The following is a 25659-nucleotide window of genomic DNA, read 5'->3' as shown; positions in this document are numbered from 1 at the left end:
CGAATCCAGTCTCCATGAGTAGCTGCTGTTTCGGCCGGCTAGGACAACCGCCATTAACAAAACCAAGTTTATTTTTGGAAATAAGTGCAATTCGCATGTTTTGGGACCAGTGTAAGAAATTCGACCATCAAAAACATGCGGAATGATCTGTAGGATAGATTGATCTCCATTTGTAAGATGAAGAGGATTCTTGTAAACAGAAGTTGATTCAGACATTTTGTAAAAATGAATCGAAATAGCACAGCGGAAAGAAAAAACGTTTGAATTTGAGGAAAATTTAAGGAAAAAAATTGTAAGAATTTGTGATTTTGATCGGAAACCTAGAAAATTATATGTGTTTCGTTTGAGAATTGAAGGAAGAAATGAAGGATTATATCAATTGAGAAGAAAAAATCGATGAAGAATTAGTAAGAATTCGCAGGATCAAAGAATCGAGCGAGTGATACCATGATAAAAGTAAGAAACTCAGAACTCCATTAATGGAGGTTGGAGCTTAGCTCTCAAACACACAACAAAATAAAAGAGATTTTTATTCACTGATAATTAATGTCAGATATTTACATTGCTATTTATATACAAAGTAGTTAGCTATACAAGGTAGTTTGTTAGCTGTACATAGCTGGCATGAGCTGGCATGTAACTAATTCAGTTATGCTGATGTCATATCCTCAACATTATTAGAGGAAATTAACTCTCCATTACTTCTACGAAATGGAGAGAATCTTTATGCCTCCGATAAATACCCAGAGCCTTCTTTTTTGTGGCCCACAAACAAAGAAGGGCTTAGCAGAATTGGATGCGAATTGGGCTTAAATAAAGGCTCGAGACGGATGCAAATGGGCTCATAATTATATATTTTGTAGCCCACAAACAAAGGGGATAGCAGATCCTGGCTGCTAAAGGTCGTCGACAAATTACTAAATATCGTCGACAATTTTAATGAACTTCCAATTTTGCCCCTCCCTCACACTCCCCCTTATATTTTCCTTTTTATTCAATAACTACCTTTCATATTCCAAATTTTGAAAAAAAAAAACCCGACTCAAATTTCAACAAAAAAACGTATCGACCGCATAATTTCCGTCACGAATTCAAACATTAACCAAGGTATGTGATTAGTATTAAAAAATTTTTGTATTATTTTGCTTAGTTTGTAAATTTGTGACGGAATTAGGATAGATGCCAAAGTTGTGACGGAATTAGGATAGATGCTTTGATTTCAATCGGATTTAGTCGTGTTTCGCGAAAATCAAACGGAATAATCGAAAAAAAAAAAAAAAAATGAAAACACACGAACCGGGCCCAGACGAGGAACTTCTTCGTCCAAGTCCAGGCCCAGACGAAAGAATTCCTCGTCTAATATGGGCTCTGGACGAAGAATTCTTTCGTCTGGGCCTGGAGTTGGACGAAGAAGTTCCTCGTCTGGCCTTTTGTCTTGTTTTTTTTTTTTTTTTTTTTTTTTCTTTTTTCTTTATGTTTTAGAATTTGTCGATACTTTTTTTTTTTTTTTTTTTAAATATTTTTTTTTCCGTCTTGTTTTGTTATCGTTATAAACTAATAAATTATTAATAATAGTTATCGTCCGTGGCGAAGTCGTTGTAAATTTATATTTTTTCCGTCTCGTTTTGTCGACGTAAAGTATTAATTAATTATTACTAATAAACCCCTTTTGGGGATATTTTGTTTTTTTATTTATTTTTTAATTTACTTAAACTTATATTTATAAATTCTTTGTTTTATAAATTTAAGTAATCAAGTTGTTGTAAAATAATTTTTGTTGCGTCTCGTTTAGTTTACGTAAAATATTAATTAATTATTATTAATAAACCCCGTTCCGGGTTATTTTGTTTTTTTTTTAATTTTTAATTTACTTAAACTTATATTTATAAATTCTTTGTTTTATTTTTTGAATAGATGGCCGGTGGAGGAAATGACCGTCAAGTTCGAGCTCGAAAGGGGCTCCAGTTTGAGTCTGAGGTTGGAGATGGTAGTACCGATTCGTGGACTGATGAGCGGGTGGAGGAGGAGCTGGTTCGGTCAGGTGATGTGATAGGTGAGGAGGAGGCGGGTATTGAGCGAGTGCGTAGGGTGCCACGTAGACGGACTGAGGAGGGGCGTTTCCAGCGGAGGTCGGATGGTAGTTCTAGTAGTGTGGTGGCTCCGAAGAAGAAGTCGGGTAAGGATGTCTCTTGGTTGATCGATCATCGTGTTCCTGGTGGTCCTGACTTTCCCCACGTGATTCCTAGCTTCGGGGGCCACATTGCCAACACCATATGGTCGACTCCTAATGAGGTCGGTCGACCGGTTTGACGGTTACCACCGGTTTGGTAAGACGAGGTTGTTGAGTTGTTGGCAACTCCTCCTACCGTTAAGACTATTTATGACTTGTGCTCGGTCTTTCTCACCTATTAGATTCCATGACCGAGTATTATAACATGCCCCTTATTTCTGCCTTTGTTGAGAGATGGCAACCCGACACCAACAGTTTTCACATGCCTTTTGGGGAGATGTCCATACTCCTTCACGATGTTGCGCAGATCTTAGGCGTTCGGGTTCTTGTAATCGTTGTAAGGTGGAGAGTAATGACGGGACGTTGGCGGATCCCCTTATGTATGTATGTGGCTTCTTTGGGATTTCATCGGAGCGATTGAGGTTGCCGTTAAACTCTACTAAGAAGGTCCCTATTTACAAGAGTGGGGGTATATTGGTAGATGCAGTTTGTGAAACGGCGAGAGCTAATTGTGATGTTGTTTTTGCTCGGGGTTTTTGGTCATGGTGTTGGGGTCGACACTTTTTGTCGACAAATCGGGTGATAGGTTACGTCCTCGCTTGTTTCCTTTAGTGTATGATACTGATGAAGTACACCACTACGCTTGGGGAGCCGGTGTACTTGCCTTCATGTACCGACAGTTGGGGGTAGCTTCACGTGCTGGTGTGAAGACTATTGGTGGTTGCTTGACCTTGTTGCAATCGTGGATCTATGAGTATTTTCCTATGTTCGAGACCGGTCCACCTTCGGCAATTGACCCTACTCACCTCGGCTCTGTCGTGTTCTTGGAGATCCGTTGGTCCTTTCGCTCAAAATGCGGAGAAATTGTTGGAGTATCGGAGGTTGTTGGATGGGCTTACTTGTGCTTCCATTAGGTGGGATCCGTACGGGCGCGTCGGGAGGAGTATCATCCTCGTACTTTGTATACCGGTTGTATTCGTTTCATGGACATAGCGGAGCCGTACCAGCCTGATCGGTGTTTACGACAGTTTGGGTATGTGCAGATCATACCCAATCCCATTATGAGATTGACAGCGCGTCGTCCTGCTTCGGGTTTCGGGTACGAGGTTAGTGTTGGGGTTGGGAGACCGATCATCTTTGGGATTGCTTTGGCGGATCACGTGGTTCGACTTTCTCGTAAATCGAGACCGCTTAGCTTCCCAGTGAGACGGAGCTGTATGAGGCTTGGTTTAATGGGAATTCTCACCCGTTCATCATTGATCCCGACCACCATGATGCCCCCGCCACATGAGGATTTTGATATTCCTGCTGAGGTAATAATATTACTTACAGTTGTTGTAATAATCGATATAATTTTCTTACTGTTCCTCGATAATGTTTATAATGTTTTAGTTGTTCTTGTCAATTTGCAGACTGCACGTGCTGTAATGTTTCAGTTTTACGAGGCGAAAAAAATTAAGGATGACAAGAAACAGCTTGCCTTCCTCCGCAAGATGATGAAGAACGTCGACCCATTGATTGAGAGGGCTGGGGATATCATACGTCAACGAGACCTCGTCAAACACCCTATGATGTTGTTCAACAGAGAGCAGATGGTGTTTATACTGATAGCGAGGAAGAGGATAATCAGTAGTGGGAGACTAATTTGTGTTTGTTTTCATTTATTTTGTACGTTTTTGAAGACATTATTTATGTTGGATGATTATGGTAGTTTACTATTATTTCAAAAAAATTGACGGTTTTAAATTCTGAAATTTCTTAAATTTCTTAAATTTCTTGAATACATAGCAACTGATGCAAATTCATACATTTCTGAAAATAGTAACTACTTCATGACAATGGCCAACATAATGAAAACAAACAAATACAAGATACACTTGAAATAAAACTTCATCATCCTTGTCATTTCCGAAATCTCCTTTTTTATACCTATCACTTGCTCTTTCATGACATTTCCACTTGATGCATCATCACCTTCATCTTGACATGCTATATTCAACTTTTTTGTTATTGTTAAATGATCTTCAGTCAACCACGACACAAAACGATTGCAAGGTACGCACTTAAAAAAAACTTTTTTGTTATTGTTAAATGATCTTCAGTCAACCTCTACTTGAATGATTTATTGACTCAATATGTGTCTACCCAACCTGAAGAAATTGAGATTCAAGATCATGAAGAAGATGAGGAATCGTCATCTTCATCATCGGAAGATAATTAAGTTCGGTAGTTATTTAATTATGTTATGTTTTAAGTTGGGGTTTAGGGTTTGGGGTTTGGGGTTTGGGGTTTAGGGTTTAGGGTTTGGGGTTTAGGGTTTAGGGTTTAGGGTTTGGGGTTTGGGGTTTAGGGTTTGGGGTTTAGGGTTTGGGGTTTGGGGTTCAATTATGTTTTAAGGAATGTTTTTATTTAAATATGTCAAATTATGTTTTAAGGATTGTTTTAATTAAATTACGTTTTAAGTCAATTAATCGGATGCAGAGGATAATAAACTACAATAATCGGAAAATTAAATAAAAAAAAAATATAAGGTACAATATTCAGATATATAAAATAGAAGGTACAATAATCGGACAAATAAAAGCTAAGATGAACTCGCAAATTCGCGCCACATACGAAACTGATGTCGATACAGGCTATTATAATGATCTACGCTTGCATCATGTACCCAACAAGGGGCTAATGGAGGCATAGGTGACAAGGGGCGTACCCGGAGCCGCAAATAGTGGTTTCCCGCATGTAATACCCATAAGACACCATATGGGGTACGTACTCCGGGGGGGCTCGTAAAGGCAAATAAGTAAAACAACCATTCCAATGTCGCTGACCTTCTCGATCGTCAAATGCAGAAATACAACATATCACCCAATTGTACATCGTAGCATAACCATATAGATCGAAACCGTCCATCCAATTACCCGAGCCACACGGTGTCTGATCCATAAATGTAATTCTAGCTACCTCCGTATCAAATCTCCCTGGGCCATAGATATGATCACGGTAATCGGGACTACGAATTTCCCTAAGTAAATCTGTTCTAGCCATCGTGAAATGAGATTGGTCACCCCGAACAAAGATGTGAGATAACTCGAAAACCACAATGACCGTCTCCGTAAGGATTAAACCATGCTTCTACATACTCGTGAAAAAATGAAGGCAGGAAGTCACGATAAGGAAAATACCTCAAATCACCAATGGTGTAGTCGACCTCAAGAGGTGCGCAATACGTTGTGCCGAAACTCCTCGTAGTCGTGGTAGCAGTGGTAGACGGTGTACCGGGGCCCGTTTGAGTGGACCGGGGGGTTCGATACGGAGTAAAACGAACCGACGGAGTAGAACGGGGAGTAGACGACGGAGTAACAGGAATCGTCGGAGTAGAACGGGGGGTACTAGACGGAGTACGTTGGGAAGACGGAGTACCTACTCGAACACGAACCCGTGCATGCTCAACGGCGGACGGATCTCTACGAGTTCCCCTACTCGGACGTCCTCTAGGGTTCTCGTTGACCCGAGGCTCGTTTACATCCTCCTGATCCGGATGTATCTGAGAGTAAAGGGCATCGAACATGGATGATCTCATACTCGGATCTGCATTCCGAATTTCATCGAATAACTCCTCCAACCGATCATCATCACAAGTCGGCATTGCCTCCGAACCATCGTACTCCAACTTCCTCCAAAATGCATGTAACACATCAACAGGGACCCGAGATCCGTTTCTAGAAATGCGGTGAAGTGAACAAGCACATAACAAACCAAGTGTAGTAGCCTTTACACAACCGCAATCGATCGTCAAGGCATCTTCCGTCATCTTGGCACCTCTTTCGAATTCTTTACGCAATTCAATGATGGCATTCTTTGATATTTTGCAAGAAAGTCTGGAAAATAATCGCTGAATCCCCGTCAACCGCCTCGATCTAGATAACTCCAACGAGTGTCGGATCTCAACATGTTGCGTTTCCATCAAAGAATGAAACCGACTCCAGATGCTATCAATCGCGATTTCGCTATTCACCATCTCTTCAAATTCGCATGAGCCGACTCAACCCGGGATGTAGAAGTATTGCCAAAATGAGTTATGTTGTTCGTTCTATACTTGGCCCATTTTTCCAAGTGCGGGAACCATTGCCTCTCAATATAAGCCGCCACTCCCGCCCATTCCCTTGCCAATTTGCCCCACGCAACATTAAACTTATCTTCGGTCTCCGCCTCGACAACCGCAGTAAACAAGTTAAAAGTTACATGCTTAGCCCAATTATCTTGACCCGTGATATCAAGTGCTTTCGTCTCCACGTTAGAATATATATGCCAAAGACATAGCAAGTGAGACGAATCCGGAAAAACAATAGGAATCGCGTTCAACAAACCTTTCTCGCAATCGAACAATAGCATTAGGTTGAACGGCATCATTGAAAGCGGGGCCTTCGATTTCCGTAGGACCCACAGATATTTCTCCTCCGACTCATGCGTCACAAGAGCATACGCGATGACAAAGCTCTTCCCGACGGGTGTGACTCCAACCATCTCAACAAGCGGAAGACGGTAGTCATTTGTCTTGTACGTGGAATCGATCTGTACCACATAATAGTATGATCGAAACATCTTAACCGCTTCTGGATGAGCCATGAACACGTGGGTTAGCTCATCGGTCTCTTGATCAGTGACCCAATAATGAACGTACTTATCTTTGAACCGCAAGTGCTAACATCTCATTGTCTTGGGTTTCTCCCATCTCTTTCCTCGACCCTTACTTTCTGAGAACGGTTGTAGATTTGTCGCCGATTAGGTCTTGACTTTTCCGGATTCCGCCGATGTAAACCCGCACTAATAATTGCTTGGTCTAACGTGAGCTCTAACTTGGGCATCGATAAAAGCCAACTCCTCGTCATCAAACTTTGCAAAGTATCTGTCGCCGTCACAATACAACGTTAAACCATGATTATGAAACCCGGATCTCATCACAAGCTGCCACTTATTCTCTTCTAATTCAACAACTTTCATTGAAAATTTGCAATTGCACCACGCGGTAGCGGTGTTACCCCTCATTAAAGAATCGACATCCTTATTTACGGGACCCATCCGACAAACAAAATAACGTTGTCTCAAATTCGTGTTACGACCAACTTTCTTGTTGCTTGATTTTTTTATACCAAACCCGAGTCGGAGCCCGATCTCATATGCCCAATTAAACGCTTCAGTACTAGATGCAAAAAATCTGGTTGGCGTAAAATGATCTGAGTAATCAACACCGTCTCCATCGTTAATCACCTGCGCACGCATTTCAACAAGTTAGTTATTAATTCAATTATTTGCTACGGGACTAGTCGAAGTAAATATAAAATAATATAAAATTAATACAAACACGGTAATAAGTTATTTTTTACAAAACGAGTCGGAAATGTTAAAGATAAAAATTTCATATAAAGACGGTAATTAATTAATTCAATTGTTTTATAATACAAAAACGGCATTTAATTATTTTGTACACAACGAGTCGGAAATAACGGAAATTAATTATAATTATTTGAATTGTCGGAAACTATAAAAAATAAAAAATTTTAATACATATACGGAAATTAATTATTTTATACAAAACGAGTCGAAACAAAAAAAAAAAAAAAAACAAAGAAAAAAAAAAAAAAAAAGTAACGAGAAACTCTAAAACAAAAAAAAAAAAAAAAAAAAAAAAAAACAAACAACAATGGGCCGACGAAAAACCTTCGTCCAACACTGCCCTGCATTTAAGATTCCTTCGTCCAAGCCCAATATAAGACGACCCATTTCTTCGTCCTGACTGGCTCGAGACGAAGAACCCCACGTCTCAAACCCAGCCCGTTTCTTTCTTTTTTTTTTTTTTTTTTTTTTTCAATTGCTTTTTCATATAAATCCGTCACAAATTCTATCATAATTCCGTCTACATTCATGGCATCTATCCTAATTCGGGATTCAAACGATAATAAAACATAAATTTTTAACAAAACTAAATCGTAAACTAACCTCGTTACTATCTTCATTGTTGAAATCGTTGTTAAAATCGTTCCTGTTCATGTTGTTAATTACAAAACCCGACTTTTTTTTTTTTTTTTTTTTGGTTTGAAATATTTTAGTGAGACGGTGACTTGTGTTTTAGTGAGACGGTAATTTCATTTCTGTTTTGAGACGGAAATTGCATTTTGGTGAGACCAATATGGAGTCATGATATGGAGGGCAAACTTGGAATTTTACGTTAATTGTCGACGATATTTAGTAATTTGTCGACGACGTATAGCAGGACCCTAGCAGATTTGGATTACTTTACCAATTGAGGCTTGTCTAACCGTACCCGTTTATTTTGCAGGCCGAATGGGACGGGTCGAGAACAATATTAACCGAAAGTTTAATACTCAGTTTGATACTGCTCCAAAATCTACAGATGTTACATGGAAGTATGGGGAACAAGTCCAATACTCCATCCTTTAGGGAGTACATAATTACATATTTAACCAAACAAACCACACGTTACAAGTCTAAAGTTACAATAAAATCCAAGGATGGGTGTTTCTTTTTTATGTAAATCGTGTCGAAAACAGATGGAAAGACGTCAATTAGGTTGAGGAGTTTTCTGTGAAAGAGTTTGAGCTATAGCTCTTATAGTATTTGGAGTAGTCCTGCAGCATCCTCCAACCAGTGATGCACCCGCCTCGTGCCACTTCTTAACATACGACACAAAATCTTCGTCTGTTTCCCCTGTCGTCTTCTGCAACCAACAAATCTATTTTCGTTATCACTTATGCAAGCGATCTGTAAGGAGAAGAAGGGAAAGAATGAAATGTGATAGTTGCTTACCATCCATTGTTTCTTAATGCCATCATATGTCTCGCCACTGTTCGGATAAATGACTACTGGTTTATTAGTTGCCTGTCATGAAAACATTGTCAATTTCTTGGCTTCATTATTGTTAAACTAAATAATAGTCGTGTAGGCAGTCGAGCCAGTTAAATAACAGACCTTCCTGATGTTCAAAATGAGGTCATGTATGAATCTCGGAGGAGTGCAATTGACTCCGACAGCTGCTACATTCTTGCACGAGTCTGCAATCGCTGCACATTCTAAAATAGAATCACCACTGGCCACATTAGTCCCGTTTTTACAAGAAAATGAGAACCAAGCCGGAATCTTGATGTCTTCTTCCTGAAGAAGCTCAACATAGGCCTGCAACATGTCCAAAGCACTCTCAGACAACTAATGAATCGTTAAACTCCATTCATCTCGATTATATTGTCTCAATTTGCTTTTAATAGTAGAATGTTAATTTTGAAATTAAAAGAAACTGATACCTTGGCTTCTAATTTGTTCGGAATTGTTTCAAAAGCAATTAAATCAGCTCCCGAATCAGCCAAAATTTGAACCCTTTTCCTGTGGAAATCTTTCAGAGTTTCTACGCTCACTGATTCGCCATAGTCTCCACTGTCGACAAATTAAAGAGTAAGATTTGACTACAATAATTTATCATAAGTTGACACAGTAAGCAAAGGGTGTTACCTATACTCGGAACCATCGGCCAAGTAAGCTCCATAGCTGCCAACAGAAGCCGCAACTAAGATTTGTCTTGTTTGTACATTTTCATCGACATCCCAAGACCCTTTTGTGCATCTATCGTTATAGATATCACGTGCCTCTCGAGCGATTTCAACACTTCTTCTTAGCAACCCTTCACTTTCTGCTGTAGATAATCCCTTGTCTTCAAAACCTTGAATAGTAGCCTGCAGGTAATTTACAGTCCCCCAAAAATTAATCGAAAGAAGTCAACTAACTGAAAATGTCAACATTATCTTCATACAACGATGTTACACAAGACTATATGGTCGAGAGGATACCTGATAAGATGCTGATATTATAATGTTTGCACCAGCGTCCAGGTAATCTAGGTGTACCTGTCATATAAAGCACGTAACATCTTTATTGTCATAGCTACGAAAATTAGATCGGATTTCTCAAAATTTATTGTCATAGCTACAAATTAGCTAACATAAATCGTCATGTTTTAAATTTAAATTAGATGAACCTATCATATGAAATTCACAAAAGCCGATTATTATGCTTTGCAGTAAGACTCTTGAGAGATTGTCTCTCATTAAATGGTCTCTCATTATCATGCTTAGACAAGAAAAAATGTGAAAAAGTTATTTGAACTGTATGGTCTCTTTTATTACGTGAAAATTGAGTTATTTAATATTCTCTCGTAGTCAACTTGATAAAATCATTGATCGTACATTCGTACATTTGTACCAATTTAAGGCTCTGTTTGGCACGACATTTCAGATAGCTTATTTGACTAAAGTAACTTATTTGACCTAAATTTCAGCTACCTGATTTTTCTGCAAGTGTTTGGCAAGTAGCTTATTTGGTCAAATAAGCTACCTGAAATGAAATGCTACCTAGAGTAGCATTTGAGATTTCGGGTACCTGAAATAAATTAGGGATATTCTCTCGTGTACCCCTCAACTTTTTCATTTTCTATGATATACCCTTCTTTTCATGCAAAAAAAATTTGACCGTCAATAACTCATGGCTACAAGTTCAGAATACGATAAACTTTTTTTCCAAATTGACTGTCTTTAAGAGATCTTCCGTTTGAAAAAAAATTCACCGACGTCTCAACTTGTAGTCGGGAATTATGATCGGTCAAAGTTTATTCGTTAAAAAATGTTTGACCAACCATAACTACCGGCTACGAGTTCAAAAAGCGGTGAATTATTTTTCAAATTGAAGGCCTTGACGAGATAATTGGTTTGAAAAAAAAAAATTACCGTTTTCTGAACTCGTAACATAGAATTATTGTCAGTCAAAGTTTTTTTGCAAAAAACGAGTGACACCATGTAAAAAACGAAAAGTTCGAGAGTCTGTGAGAAATATCCCAATAAATTATTTTCCATTTATTACCCTTTGAATTTATAATATTAAATAATTATCATATCCTTTTACGTCATTTTATCAAGAATCAAATTTCCTTTTTGAAATTTTTTCTGCAAAACATATTTTTTTATAATTAGTTGCCTTATCACCTCCTAATTTTCGATTCCATTTTTCAGGTTTTTTGCAATTTTTCGTGTTTTGAATTTTTTCAATTAATTCTTGAAACAGAAATAAATTTTTCGCTGAGCCGCTAAGGCTCAATCAGTGGTTTTATATCTTTACGTAAGGTTTGGATTAGATTGTTAGAATTCTGTTATTGATGATAAGTAGTGCCAACATGATTTTTTTTTTTCCTTATCGTGATTATCATTTTATTAGCCTTAATTTCCATGAATTGACAACCTTAGTGGGTAATGTGTAAGCCCACTTTGTTCAAATTCAGAAAATCAATCAAAAATGTCTATTTCAAAATAAAAGGGATATTAAAAAGAAGAGAATAATGCCAAAATAGTTAAGCACATACTCTATAATTCATTAAAGTTCAACAGGTTTGGCCAAAAGTTTGGAATCCTCAACAATAATGTAACAATAATTTAGTAGACTTTGTTCATCTAACGTTGTACTGTATGAGATTTCAATTATTCCTTGCAAGTCAAATATTTTTTTTTTGTCTTAAAAAAGGCATAAAGACAATTTTGATGCTGACGGGATTTGAACCCAAATCTACCAATTATGCTAACGGACATCTGCTTGTAAGTCAAATTAAACCGAGAACATGTGAATGACAAAGACATAACTTTGGGCTAGGTCAAATAACAGTTTCATAATATAGTGAAATCAATTCTCTCATAGTCTCAATGATTCTTGAATCCTCGTGAATGGTTTATTGCCATTTATTTATTTGTTATTTTTTTTCCCCCGCAGTGATATCACCTATTTTTGCCTCATCATTAGTGATGGGATATTCGCACCACCGACTGCTCAACATATTGAGCGAAGTCGAGGATATCCACAAAGAAAGTCAACGACTTAGACAGACTAGCCGATGCAACCCATCTACCACATCCGGGTCTCGACACAGTAACCACCAAATGACACATATCCGCGTACTCATATCCAAGACCCTCACCGGCTGCCATGGGTCCATCTACCGAGGGTAGAACTGCCTTTCCACCGCTAGCCACTTGGCCACTGCCACCACGTGACAAAAGGTGAAAGCCTCATAAATACTCCTCAACCTTCATGAGAAAGGATCCACATTCTAACCTAAAAATTACTATTCATCCGGTAATATCGCCCTTATCTCTCTACAATACGCATTTAGCCAAGTAACAACTTATCCCTCTAAGTTTACTGACTTGAGCGTCGGAGTGAGTACGCTTGGCACAAAGCCAAGCCCTCAGTTCGTTCATTGTTGCAGGAGAGGCCGTGAGGAACGATAGGGACGAGGGATCCAACTCAAGACATCATTCTACAAGCCACGGGTGGTAATAATACCTGCTCTGGAATTACGCCCGGAACAATTGGCGCCGTCTGTGGGGAGAAGACACTAGAAACTAGTCACATTCATTCCCAAACAAAAAAAAAACCCACCCCAAAAGCTAAGAAGATGTCGAAACAACCAGAGAAGGTGTTGGTGGAAAACAAATTCTACCAAGACGACACATTCCACAACTCAGAAATCGGGCGGTCCACCTACGTATCACGGATACGACGAACGGGACGCCAAAGGAGCAAGATACACCGCTGCCCACCGACCAGGTCACCATCATGGGACATGTGGTTGATGTAGCAAAACTGAAGATGCTCCTGGACCTAATTGGGAGTACGTCGGCTCACACTGTCACGCCGACAAGAGCGGCGGAAACCGTCCAGGAGGCCAGGGCCCAAAACGTGACCCCAAGAAACTTGAACGGAGCATTAGGAGAAGCTGACCCTGTCAAGACACCGGGGAAGCCCAAAGTGGTCGTGGTGGACCTAAGTCCTTCTCACACTCGTGAGAAGACTGCGTCGCCGCGGCACGAACGAGGCACACCCTGGAGGAGCGAAAGAAGCCCAACTCGCCAGAGTCGGAGAAGAAGTCCATCTCGCTACGAGGAAAGAAGCCGGATTAGGAATACGAGGAGCCGATCGCCGCGTGTCGTTCGACATATGGTCAGACAGCCCCTCAGTGCCTATGTCCTTGAAATCACCGTGCCAACCAAGCTGAAGCTGCCGGCGCTCACATACAAAGGAGATAGTGATCCAACCGACCACGCCGAGGCTTTCGAGTCTTACATGTCGGTATGGGAGCAGCCCGATGAGGTCTGGTGCCGAGTTTTCCCAACAACTTTGCACGGGATGGCTCAAAGTTGGTACAAGGGGCTTCCCGACGGCTCGGTATACTATTACGTCGACCTAAGGGACGCCTTTTTAACCCAGTACTCTTGCAATAAGAGGAAGGCCGTAGAGACATCGGATCTCCTGACTATCAGACAGGAGGGCGGCGAGCCTCTGCGAAGCTACGTGAAGAGGTTTGACGCCAAGGTTCAACAGATTCGGGAGATTAATCCCGAATTAGCGACCTTCGATCGATGAAAAGGCCTCCCAAGGGGAGCCTTAAAAAACGAGCTCATCAAGTGCGGCGGCCTAACCCTGGACGCCGCCAGAAAGTTGGCTGATCAGGCCATTAAGGTGGAGGACTACCACAACACCTGGGTAGGCCCCAGCGAGGCCAAACACTCAGAAAAGAAGAGCCGCCGGGAGGACAACCCGGATGAAAGACGCCGTGACAATAATAGGTCACGGTCTGACCAATCTGCCAGGAAACAGAACTCGGCGGGCACCGGGGGGAGTTCAGCACCGTACTACCGAAAGCAGTACAAAAATCACACCCCCCCTGGTAGTACCTGCCGCCGAGGTTTTCGCCCTGAGCAAAAGCGAAGGACAAAAGTGGGAAAGGCCCCCTAGGGCGAGGAGTGAGGGTGACACGAGCCAGTACTGCAAGTACCACGGCCACACCGGCCACTTAACAAATGACTGCCGGCATTTGAAAAATGCCATTGAAGATCTGATCCGAACGGGGAGTCTCGGCAAATACGTAGCCGAGGGCCAAAAAACTGATGCCGGCGGGTCAAATAAGAACGTTTTTGAACGGGTAGTAGTCAATGTCGTCATCGGGGACAACGAGAACGGTGGGTCCGCTCATGGGCACAAACGGCATCTGAATGAACTATATCAGGCCATCAACTTTATGCCCAACACAGCAACCCCCGCTTCCAACATCCCCGACATTACCATTGGGAAGAAAGACTACGAGGGAGTCATCGCTCCTCACAACGACCCCCTTGTGGTCCACCTAAACGTAGCCAACCACTTGGTGAAGAGATGCCTGATTGATACGGGCGCCTACACAAACATTATGTACAGAGAATGCTTGTGTAGCCTCGATCTGAAGGTTGAAGATTTGAGCCCCTACACCAAACCGTTGTACAGTTTTTCTGGGGCCGGCCTGGTACCCCTGGGATCAGTCAAGCTGCCAGTAATGTTCGGCGAAGGAAGTGCAGCCAAGAATGTTATGTCCGAGTTCGTGGTTATAGACGGCTCGTCCGCTTACAACGTTCTCATTGGCCGGGCCACTTTGAGCGAAGCCGACGCTGTGATGTCCATCCGGGCCCTCACATTGATGTATGTCTCGGTCCGGAGGGAAGCGCATAAGCTCGCCACGAAGAACGAGGAGGATCCCGGCGTGTGGGAGGTTTACACCAACGGCCCTTCCACGACGGATAGCTTGAGGGCCAGCATTGTTATTATTAGCCCAAACAGAGACGTGTTTGAACACGCCTTGAAGCTTACCTCCTTGGCTTCAAACAACGAATCCAAGTATGAGGCAGTGATAATCGGAGTCGAGCTAGCTAAAGCCGCAGGGGCGGAGCATGTCATGGTAAAAACAGATTCGCTCTTAGTGACCAACCAGATCAAGGGAGAGTACGAGGCTCGGGACTATAGGACGATAAGGTATCTAGAGAGGTTGAAAGCCAGCGCTTCAAAATTAAAATCCTTCCAGATACAGCACATTCCCAGGTCCGAGAACGACCGAACCATCAGCATGGTTGAAGGAGCCGAGACCGAGGAAGTGGAGATTGATCCAGGCCGCACCGTAACTGTCGGTGTCAACCTGGAACCAAAATTCAGGGCCGACCTCCTGGACCTGCTGAGGAAAAATAAAGATGTTTTCGCCTACTCAGCGGCCGAGATGCCAGGTGTGAGCCGGGAGGTGATTGTTCACAAGCTGAACGTACTCTCCACCGCTCGCCCGGTCAAGCGAGAAATGAGGAACTACTCGGTAGAAGGATGAGGCCATCAAGACCGAAGTAGATAAATTACTAGCGGCGGGCTTCATCATGCCTTGCACTTATCCTGAGTGGTTAGCTAATGTTGTAATGGTGAAGAAGTCATCGGGGCATGGAGGATGTGTGTAGACTTTACCAACCTTAATAAAGCATGCCCCAAAGATTGTTATCCCTTGCCTCGAATAGATAGTTTAATTGACGCCACGGCAGCTACACCATGCGAGCTGCTGGACGCCTTCTCGGGGTATCACCAGGTATTCATGGCCGAGGAAGACATGCCTAAATGCGCATTTATCACTGCTAACGACACATACATGTACAAAATGATGCCGTTTGGTTTGAAGAACGCCGGAGCAACGTACACAAGGCTGGTGGACAAAGTGTTCCAAAATAAAAAAGGACGGAACATTGAGGCTTACGTCGACGATGCTATTGTAAAAAGCAAGTCTGACAGCGAACACTTGGCCGATTTACACGAGACATTTTGTTCACTAAGGAAATACAAGATGAAGCTCAACCCAATGAAATGCAACTTCGGCGTCCGGGCAGGTAAATTCCTAGGTGTACTTGTCAGTGTCAGAGGCATAGACGCCAATCCAGACAAATTCCGAGCAATCCTAGACCTGCCGGAACCAAGGAATCGAAAAGAGGTTATGACGCTGACCGGTAGAATGGCGGCTCTCGCCCGTTTCATCTCTCGGTCAGCCGACAAAAGCACCTCATTCTTCAAAGTGTTGAAGGGGAATAAAGACTTCAGCTGGGGGGAGGAATAGAGCACAGCTTTCAAGCAACTGAAAGCTCATCTTCAAACTCTCCCAACTCGTCCCGCACAGGTCTTTGGGAGACGCTATACCTATATATAGCGATTACCTCGGCCACGGTCGATCTTTGTGATCATCGGGAAGAGGACAAACAAAAGACCCAATCTACTTTGTCGACCATACGCTTTGTTGCGCCGAGAGAAATTACCCACTAATTGAAAAAGCGACTTTCACCGTCGTCGTTGCCGCGAGGAAGTTAAAACCCTACTTCGACGCACACCCCGTGATGATCCCTAACCGATCGACCATTGGAGAAAGCTTTGGAAAAATTCGAACGATCCGGAGGCTCATCAAATGGGCGGTGGAACTCTCTGCCTTCGGCATTCAGTACAAACCAAGGCCTTCGATAAAAGGGCAAGCACTTGCGGATTTCCTGACCGAATGCACATATCAAGAAGAGCCCAACCCAGATGTATGGGAGGTTTACACCGACGGCTCCTCTACGACGAACAGCTCAGGAGCCGGCATCCTTATCATCAGCCCAAACGGGGACGAGTTTGAGTATGCCTTGAAATTCACCTTCTCGGCCTCGAACAACGAATCCGAATACGAGGCGGTGATAACCGGAGTCGAGCTAGCTAGGGCTGCTGGAGCAGAACACATAGTGTTGAAGACAGACTCACTGTTAGTTACTAACCAAATCAGAGGGGAATTTGAGGCTCGGGACGACGGAATGGTGAGGTACCTAGAAAGGGTAAAAGCCGACATAGCGAAGTTGAAATCTTTCCAAATCCAATGCGTTCCCGGATCCGAGAACAACCGGCCGACGCTCTCTCAAAACTTACCAGTTCAACCATCAAGAATATCACCAACCGTGCTAGTGGATATCGGGACGACTAAAAGCATCACCGACGCACTCTGCACGGTGGGTAACATCGAGGCCGTGACAACGTGGATGACTCCCATAATGAAATACAAGCTTACAAATGAGTTGCTTGAGGACCGCAATCTCTCGGCCAAGATAAAGAGGATCGCGCCAGTACTTGTTGTTTGAAGGAGAATTATACGAAGGTCCGTAATAAGACCACTTTTGAAATCGTCGTCGGCCAGTACCGACGCAAAGCTAATTTTGACAGAAATTCACGAAGGCATCTGTGGTCATCACATGGGGGCAAGAACGCTGGCCCACAAAGCTCTCCGAGCCGGCTACTTCTGGCCAACCATGCTTGCGGATTCCAAGGCTAAAACCAAGAAGTGCACGAATTGTCAGATGCATGCTCCGGTGATACACGCTCCTTCCCGGGACCTACAACCGGTGCTTAATCCCCTCCCTTTCGCACAGTGGGGGATGGATATGCTAGGGCCATTTCCAATGGCCTCCGGAGGAAGGAAGTTTTTGATCGTCGCCGTTGACTACTTCACCAAATGGGTCGAAGTCGAAGCGATCTGGCGAAAACCACAAATGCGTCGAAAGGTAATCTGGGAAAATGTTATAACTCGTTTCAGATTACCCCAAATTATGGTATTTGACCACGGCCGAGAGTTTTGGAGTGACCTGATAATGAACTGGTTAGAAGAGTTGGGCATCAAGTTTGCATATTCCTCCGTCTGCCACCCACAGAGCAACGGGCAGGCGGAGGCAGCCAACAAAACAATCCTCAACGGTTTGAAGAAGACAGTTAAAGACCTTAAGGGAAGGTGGGCCGACGAACTACCCGGTGTCCTGTGGTCCGAAGGGACCACTGAGAAAGAAGCAACGGGGTACACCCCCTTCCACTTAGTCTACGGTTCCGAAGCAGTCCTGCCAATTGAAGCGACGGTGCCAACATTCAGAACGGCTACCTTTCACCCAGTTGAAAACGAGGAAGGCCTGAGAGCCTCCCTAGACCTGGTCGAAGAAAGCCGAGATACGGCACGCCTCAACTTGGCAGTATACCAAAACCGGATGAAAAGAGCCTACAACCGAAGAGTCCACAAAAGGGACTTAAAAATAGGAGATCTAGTCCTAAGAAAGTCGGCCGCCACCAACAAAGTAAATATTCATGGTAAATTAACGGCCAACTGGGAGGGACCCTACAAAGTAGTTGAAGAGATGAGGCCGGGTACATACCGGCTGACAGACATGGGGGGCGTGGCCTTGATGAGCCACTGGAACACTGACAACCTAAGAAAATACTTTGTATAAGCGGCGGAGGTGTCCAAAACCATTGTCGGCACCCCGGCGCCTGTTTATATCTAGTAAAGAAATTTATCCCCTCCGTGGTTGAGACGCTAGAAGAAACGTATACTCAGTGCAGTTGAGACGCAAATCTAGCGATCAGTATGCCTACACAGTTACGAACGCTGTCGAACCGCAACCCCGATTACCTCGGTCAAAGCCGAGAGCAACGGGGATACGCCGGTCGATACGCTAGAAGAAACGTATACTCAGTGCAGTTGAGACGCAAATCTAGCGATCAATATGCCTACACAGTTACGAACGCTGTCGAACCGCAACCCCGATTACCTCGGTCAAAGCCGAGAGCGACGGGGATACGCCGGTCGATACGCTAGAAGAAACGTATACTCAGTGCAGTTGAGACGCAAATCTAGCGATCAATATGCCTACACATTCTGAACGTCAAAACCGCAACCCCGATTACCTCGGTCAAAGCCGAGAGCGACGGGGATACGTCGGTCGATACGCTAGAAGAAACGTATACTCAGTGCAGTTGAGACGCAAATCTAGCGATCAATATGCCTACACAGTTACGAACGCTGTCGAGCCGCAACCCCGATTACCTTGGCCAAAGCCGAGAGCGACGGGGACACGCCGGTCGACGCGCTAAAGACGTTAAACACAGTTGGGACATGCATTCAAACTGCCTCGGTCATACCGAAGGTAAAAACGAAGGCACTCAATTAATAACGCAAAAAGACAAGTGATTGTGATCAATTTGCACCGGCCAAGCCAAAGGCCAATAAGACGAACTTTATTGAAAACAATTACAAAGAGAGTACAGATGACGGCCGTCCCCATAGGGATAAGCCTAAACACAACCTACCAAGAGTTTTACTAACAAAACACGGGAAAGAAAAGCAAAAGATTACAAACATATCATTTGAAGCGCCAAAAATGGCAGGGAATAAAGGCTCAATAGTTGGCCCCGAACAATGCTAAAGCTATCCGAAATGCCGGGTGAGTCCGGTGACGACCGCCCGTCTCCCTATGCTCGCTGCCGCCTTCCATCGATGGCAAAGATCTTCTTCGTGGCCGGCTCAGAAGAGGGCTCGACATTTTCAAGTGCCTTTAGCCTCTCGCCCTCCTTCACCTTTGCATCGTAGGCCGCCTTGGCCTCAACTATCTGAGCTACCTTCGCCGCCTCTGCCTTTTTTTCGCAGCTGCGCTTCCGCAAAGATCGGCCATCTCATCCGTGTCGGGTCAAATTCATCCCACGGGAAGGAGCCGTCAGGGATGAGCTTTTTGATTGCCTCCCTGGTCGCCTCCTCGGCCTGGTCCCGGAATTGGGCGCACATTTTTGGGAAGAGATCATCTTGAAGCATTTCAATATCCTTCTCTTTTTGAGCAAGGGAGGCCTGCGTGTCCCCGAGCGCCTCACCGGTTATGGAATGATCCTTCCACTCGTCCCTCTTGCAACCACGGCGTCATAAGCGCCCTTATACCCGTCCCGCTCCTCCATCATCTTGGCAGTGGCGGCATCAGCATCCTCAACTTTGGTCCTCTCGGCCACCAGCAGCTTCTCAACTTCCCCCACACGCCTCTTGGCAGCGAAGAGGTCCAGCTTAGCCTTCCCGGCTTCACCCCTTGCAGCGGAGAGATCAAGCTTAAGCTTTGCGATCAGCGGCGCAGATTGGGCCACGACTTTCTCCTGCTCCATGATGTGGGAGCCGGCTATACGGGTCCACTTCGCCAGCCTCTTATATATTCTCTCACCCTCCGCCACGAGCTCGTCGGAAGAAATCTTCTGAACCGAGGAGTCAACGGTGACATTTCTATCACCCGTCTTCTCAGGCTGCTTCTCGAGCTGCCGCTCGCTGAGAACGGCACCGCCGACGCGGATCTACAAAAAATTTACACAGAGCATCCATGTCACCATGCATCGACACATCAGAAAGTCTGTCGTCAGGGATGTCCAACGAACCAGCTAAATCCGAACCACAAGTTAGATCCGTACCAGTCTTGACCCTCTTAAAGGGAGGGTCGGCTGAGCCCGTCTTCTCCTCGGCAACGGTGGAAGCAGACGGCGGATCCTTTCTCTTCTTCAGAGGAGAAGGGTCCTTAGCAACGGTAACCACCCCCTCAGTGATATTGACGACCTCCACATGCACGGGCTCCTTCTGAACCACTGGGGTCGAAGAGGGAGTTGGCCCAGACGCCGTCGCCAACCTGGTGCCTGCTTTCTTTGTTCTCTTCGGCACGCCTCCGAGAACACGTACTTGGGCCGCCGCCTGGTCCAGTGACTTCAGCTGATTCTCCATGAGCTCGTTAGGAGCCGGTCTACGATCACGCAAGTCAGCCGTAGGATGCCGTTGAACGACCCTCCTGTCCTTATCAAGCCATAACCTCTCCAAGGTCCTCTCGGCGCCTTCCCGGCCAAACCGGTCTGCAAGAAATCAAACAAGGGTCATATATAAAGAAGTAAAACAAAGCTCTGAAACAGGAGCATAACAGGCAAAGATGGGCCTCACACCGACCCCACTCACCCTGGCTGAGGGCCGGTATGAGGCCGACGCGGCAAAGCGGCTCATCCACGAAGAATAATCTGAGTCGGGGGCAGCCAACCCTTCTCAGCATCAAACAGCTGCATCGCCCGCCTCTCATCCGCAGTAAGAGGGACCAGCGAAGCGTCCATCTTAGCTTTACCCCGGGAGATACATTCCTCATACTCTTCCCGGTTCTCACACCGCAAGTAAACAGGGCTCTGGAAAGACCGAGGCAATGGGTAGTCCTCCGACTGAACATACACCCACCGCCGTGCGGTCCTTGCAGGAAGTAAGTTTGGACACGGAGACGAAGCCTGGCTCCGTCTGCACGCTGTACCACCCCACTTTACCGGCGATAGACAGCCGTAGATGATGAAGGCGGCGGAATAGATTAACTGTTGGGACCTCCCCTCTAAAGAGACAGAGCCACACAAAGCCGACTATCGTCCTCATGGCCAACGGATGCAATTGGGCCACTGCGACGTTCATAGCTTTGATAATGGCCACGACGTATTCATTCAAAGGAAACCGGAGCCCATACTCCAGGTGCCGGATATGCACGCCGATGTGACCCGGTGGAGGGCAACAGACCGCCTGACCCTCCTCGGGGATAACGATCTTGTACCCCTCACCGAAGGAGAAATGGCCTCCGAAAAAAGTAGCACCGGAACAGCTTGCGAATTTATTAGTCCAGACACGGTCAAGACCAGTTGTACAGGCCTCGCCATGATCCGGGATAAACGGCCTGACACCATCAGAAGGAGTCCTCTTGTCATCATCAGCATTATCACCCTCATCCTCCCCTTCCTCCAAAATTGGAGGATCAACTACGGAAGAAGGAGACCTAGGGCCCCCGAACCTTATTGGGATGGCATCTAGTATCCCCTCCCCGTCGAGACGCGACGGGGAACCCCCCGGCGCAGAAGTGCTAGCCCTAGCGTCAGCAGAAGACATGATAGCAATGATTATTTAACAAAATAAGAAGTGAGGAAGTTTGTTTGTTTACCTGAAAACACTCGCCGGAGTAACAACTCTAAAAATTAGAAGACAAAGAAGCCCTTGAAAGCTTAGAGAGAAGAAAATTTTGGAGAGAATGAAATTGATGGCCAATTTCACGGAATAACTGTCCTATTTATAGGGAAAAGCCCATGAAGAAGGACCAATCAGAGAACAGCTCATGGAGCACCAGCCAATCAGCAAATAGACACGTGTCAGACATGCAACTATGGAAAGTCAATCGTCGCAACAGTCAAACGTCAATCAATGCAACAGTGACCAAGCGTCTTCAACACGCCCCTTCATATCTCTCCGCCGGCTAAGTAGCACCGGCCGGGGGCAATCAAAAACAACCGGCACTCTCAACCCTGGTCTCGGCCAGCGTCACTTTCTCTTCCACATCGGATGCCCTTTATACATCCATGCGGAGGGGGGATATATATGGTACGGCCTAATAAGAACCAGGCCGAGATAGAAGAAGCCTATACAGAAAAGTTTCAGAAATTACTTGCGCAGAATATACGCTCAGCATACATCGGAGCCCATACCACGGCATAGACTACGCTGGGGGCAAATTGATGGGGCATATTCCCGCACCACGACCAAGTCAACATATTGAGCAAGGTTAAGGATATCCACAAAGAAAGTCAACGACTTAGACAGACTAGCCGTCAACCCATCTACTGTCACCTGGGTCTCGACACAGTAACCACCAATAGGGACACATATCCGCGTACTCATATCCAAGACCCTTGGCCGGCCTGCCATGGGTCCATCGGCCGAGGGTAGAACGGTCTTTCCACCTGCTAGCCACTTGGCCACTACGTGACAAAAGGTGAAAGCCTATAAATACTCCTCAACCTTCATTGAGGAAAGGATCCACATTCTAACCTAAGAATTACTATTCATCTGGTAATATCGCCCTTATCTCTCTACAATACGCATTTAGCCAAGTAACAACTTATCCCTCTAAGTTTACTGACTTGAGCGTCGGAGTGAGTACGCTTGGCACAAAGCCAAGCCCTCAGTTCGTTCATTGTTGCAGGAGAGGCCGTGAGGAACGATAGGGACGAGGGATCCAACTCAAGACATCATTCTACAAGCCAGGGGTGGTAATAATACCTGCTCTGGAATTACGCCCGGAACAATAAGCAAGGACCATTTATTTAAATAATATATTTCGTCGCGATAAATTAAGTTGTAAATTAACAAATTAAATACAGAATATCTTCTAAAATAATCCAGTTGTGCCATAAATTTGTTGACTCGGTTCATTATGCTAATAACGTGTACAATGGACGACGATCTTAGAAAGACGATGCATTAGGCCAGCATAACCCCTAATTTGCAAGAGGTTTTAACTTGCAATTTACGGGAGCCAAGCCTTCAGATACTAAGACAATATTGTTGTTGGTATACTTTATTTTGTTTCGGAATTTAAATCCGACACGTACATTCTAAGACAAGACCAGAATGCAATTTTGAGACATAAAGTCTTGAAATTCCTTATGCATAGAGGGTTTTCGATAAGTACGAGTAAGAGTGCGAGTCACGTAACCTTTAATTGAAGGGCTGAACTATCTCTGTTACGGAGAAAGAGGATAACTTGTGCGCCACATCGCATATCAACATCCACTAGCTTTTACGTAAACGGATGTTACGTTTCACATTATCTAGTGATAAATACGTCAATTTTATCGTTAACGTCATAATTCAGAACTTCTTTTTACTTGCGGCGGATTAATTTTTTATTTTTTTTTTGTCTAACGAGTACGCACTTGGTCGCATTACAATAGAGGAAAAGTGAAAATCAAACCGGAGACCTATTGTCCATAATACCTCCAGCTTAGCCACTAGACTAATATTAATAATGATATGAAAAACTTAATTCATGACCAATCGCAAATCTAAAATAACGTTATATGTCAGGGCCGTTATGAGATTTTACAAGGGCCGTTAGGTTAGTATCGACCAGATCCTTTTGAAGGCCTTGTTCTAATTATAAGGAGTATTTCTTCAAGGAAGGAGCAAATTAAAGTAAGATGAACAGTAACACAGTAACGATAATATTGAAACAGCTAGAAGTAGGAGGAACGTTAGTTTCTTTACTTTTTAATAACTTTAATGAGAGTTTGAGAAACCGTCTCTCACAAGTTTTGTGTGGTAATTCACATACTCTATAACTTCGAAGTTGGTGTGCATGGTCGTCGATCACTATATTCACGTGTAGTCTTCGTTCGATGCTGCTTTTTAATAGTTTCTTAACTTAACGACCTAAATAAAACTACGTTCCGAAATAGAGAAATATAAAAGAATTAAGAAACTCACCCGTCGAATAAGATGTGGAGAATGAATTAAACACTTAGCACTCCAAAGAGGATCATTAAGATCAGCACCATGTCGTTCCAGCTCGGTCGCTAGCCCTCCATCCAAAATCGCGTAATTACACCGCGATTTTTCGAGGAAATTAGTGATGAAATTCGTATGATTCAACGAATCACCCATAATATACTTGAAAAATTATAATAAATATTTTAAATTATATGATTAGTTATTTTTTTTGGTTGGATAAATGTGAAGAATAGCAAGGAGGTAAAGTTGACACTTATAGTTTCTTAGACGTTGCCAGCTGCAATGCTTAGTTTATAAAGGAACGGGAAAGCAAGACAGTGAGTTTTGTTTTTTTGTGTATTATTATTATTGCCGAACAGATGCGTGCATGTGTTATTTTACGTTATTTATTTGTTTTTGTTTTTTTTTATTATGCTAATATGCTGTTATTTATTCCATTTCAGTATCAATTTAGTAATTTACGTTATCATTTGCTCATTAATTTAGTACCTTTAGATGTGGATCGAACAGTCGTTGCCTCGTCTTTTTTTTCGAGTTTTGGGTAGAATCGATACTGTTCGGAAGAATAATCTAGTACCGTAATAATACACAAATTATACAAAGGAAATGATCCATTTCTCGGATGATTTCTGTTAGAAAAATTCCTATGTCCTCCGGAAGTACCGTACTCCTTATACTTCAAACTAATCTACCAAATTGAATATTATAATAACTTAGGTGTAAAGGGTATGGTACTCCCGGAGGACACAAGAATTTTTCTTTATGTTATGTGGAGTTATGTGGAAGTGTCGATACTTCTATGTTGGGTCTTTGTTGCGTGATGTTCACGGTCCATAGTAGTATCATATTGTCCGCTTTGAGCCAAGGACTCACGAATTTACTCTTGAAATTCTTTTCAAAAGGTCTCACATTATTATGTTTTGTGGACACTTATAATACCACCAATGTGAGATATGACAATTTAAGTATAAATTTAATTTAGATCTGGACGTGAATAGTACACGTCCAAACTTATGACTGGACGCGAGTCCTTCACGTCAAGGTCAATTTCCGTCTTTTTTGTAAAAAAAAAAAAGTCTTAGCATAATTTTGGGCATAGGGTTCGATCTACGCTAATCCGTTCCTCTCTAATCCATTCTAACAATGACGATTCTATTATAATCCTCCTAAATCTACGGAGTACTTACTACAAAAAAAAAAAAAATTAAAAAGAAAAAAGATTACGAGTTTAGATTACTTATGTGTCGTCGATTTAATTTTGGTGGCTGAATTGAAGCGTGGTGACGAAAATAACAAAGTTTGCAAAAGAGTAAATTAGATTTTACTCCCTTTTGAAACACGTTTTGCTAAAATTACTCCCATATCTTTACCTCAGGCAAGAAATTGCTCC

At 43.5% G+C, this 25659-nt stretch overlaps 1 protein-coding gene across 2 annotated transcripts; it reads right to left on the bottom strand.

The window, feature by feature from the left end:
* Positions 1–8594: 8594 nt before the first annotated feature.
* LOC141642316 (homocysteine S-methyltransferase 3-like) lies at positions 8595–24534 on the bottom strand. Of its 2 annotated transcripts, none has more exons than XM_074451091.1 (7): positions 24246–24534; positions 10087–10143; positions 9752–9972; positions 9547–9676; positions 9218–9421; positions 9056–9127; positions 8595–8981 (listed from the first exon to the last, which is right to left on the bottom strand). In XM_074451091.1, exons 1-7 carry the CDS (start codon positions 24420–24422, stop codon positions 8811–8813), a joined length of 1032 nt encoding a protein of 343 aa, XP_074307192.1. In that variant the 5' UTR covers positions 24423–24534; the 3' UTR covers positions 8595–8810. The 2 variants fall into 2 exon arrangements, with proteins under 2 accessions (XP_074307192.1, XP_074307193.1); XM_074451092.1 differs by having other exon boundaries at positions 8595–8966.
* Between the last annotated feature and the right edge of the window lie 1125 nt (positions 24535–25659).

This window comes from Silene latifolia, chromosome 2 (assembly GCF_048544455.1).
Source record: "Silene latifolia isolate original U9 population chromosome 2, ASM4854445v1, whole genome shotgun sequence".
Classification (NCBI taxonomy): Eukaryota; Viridiplantae; Streptophyta; class Magnoliopsida; order Caryophyllales; family Caryophyllaceae; genus Silene; species Silene latifolia.
The sequence above is the reverse complement of the archived record's forward strand: the minus strand, read 5'-3'. Positions and strand labels throughout refer to the sequence as shown.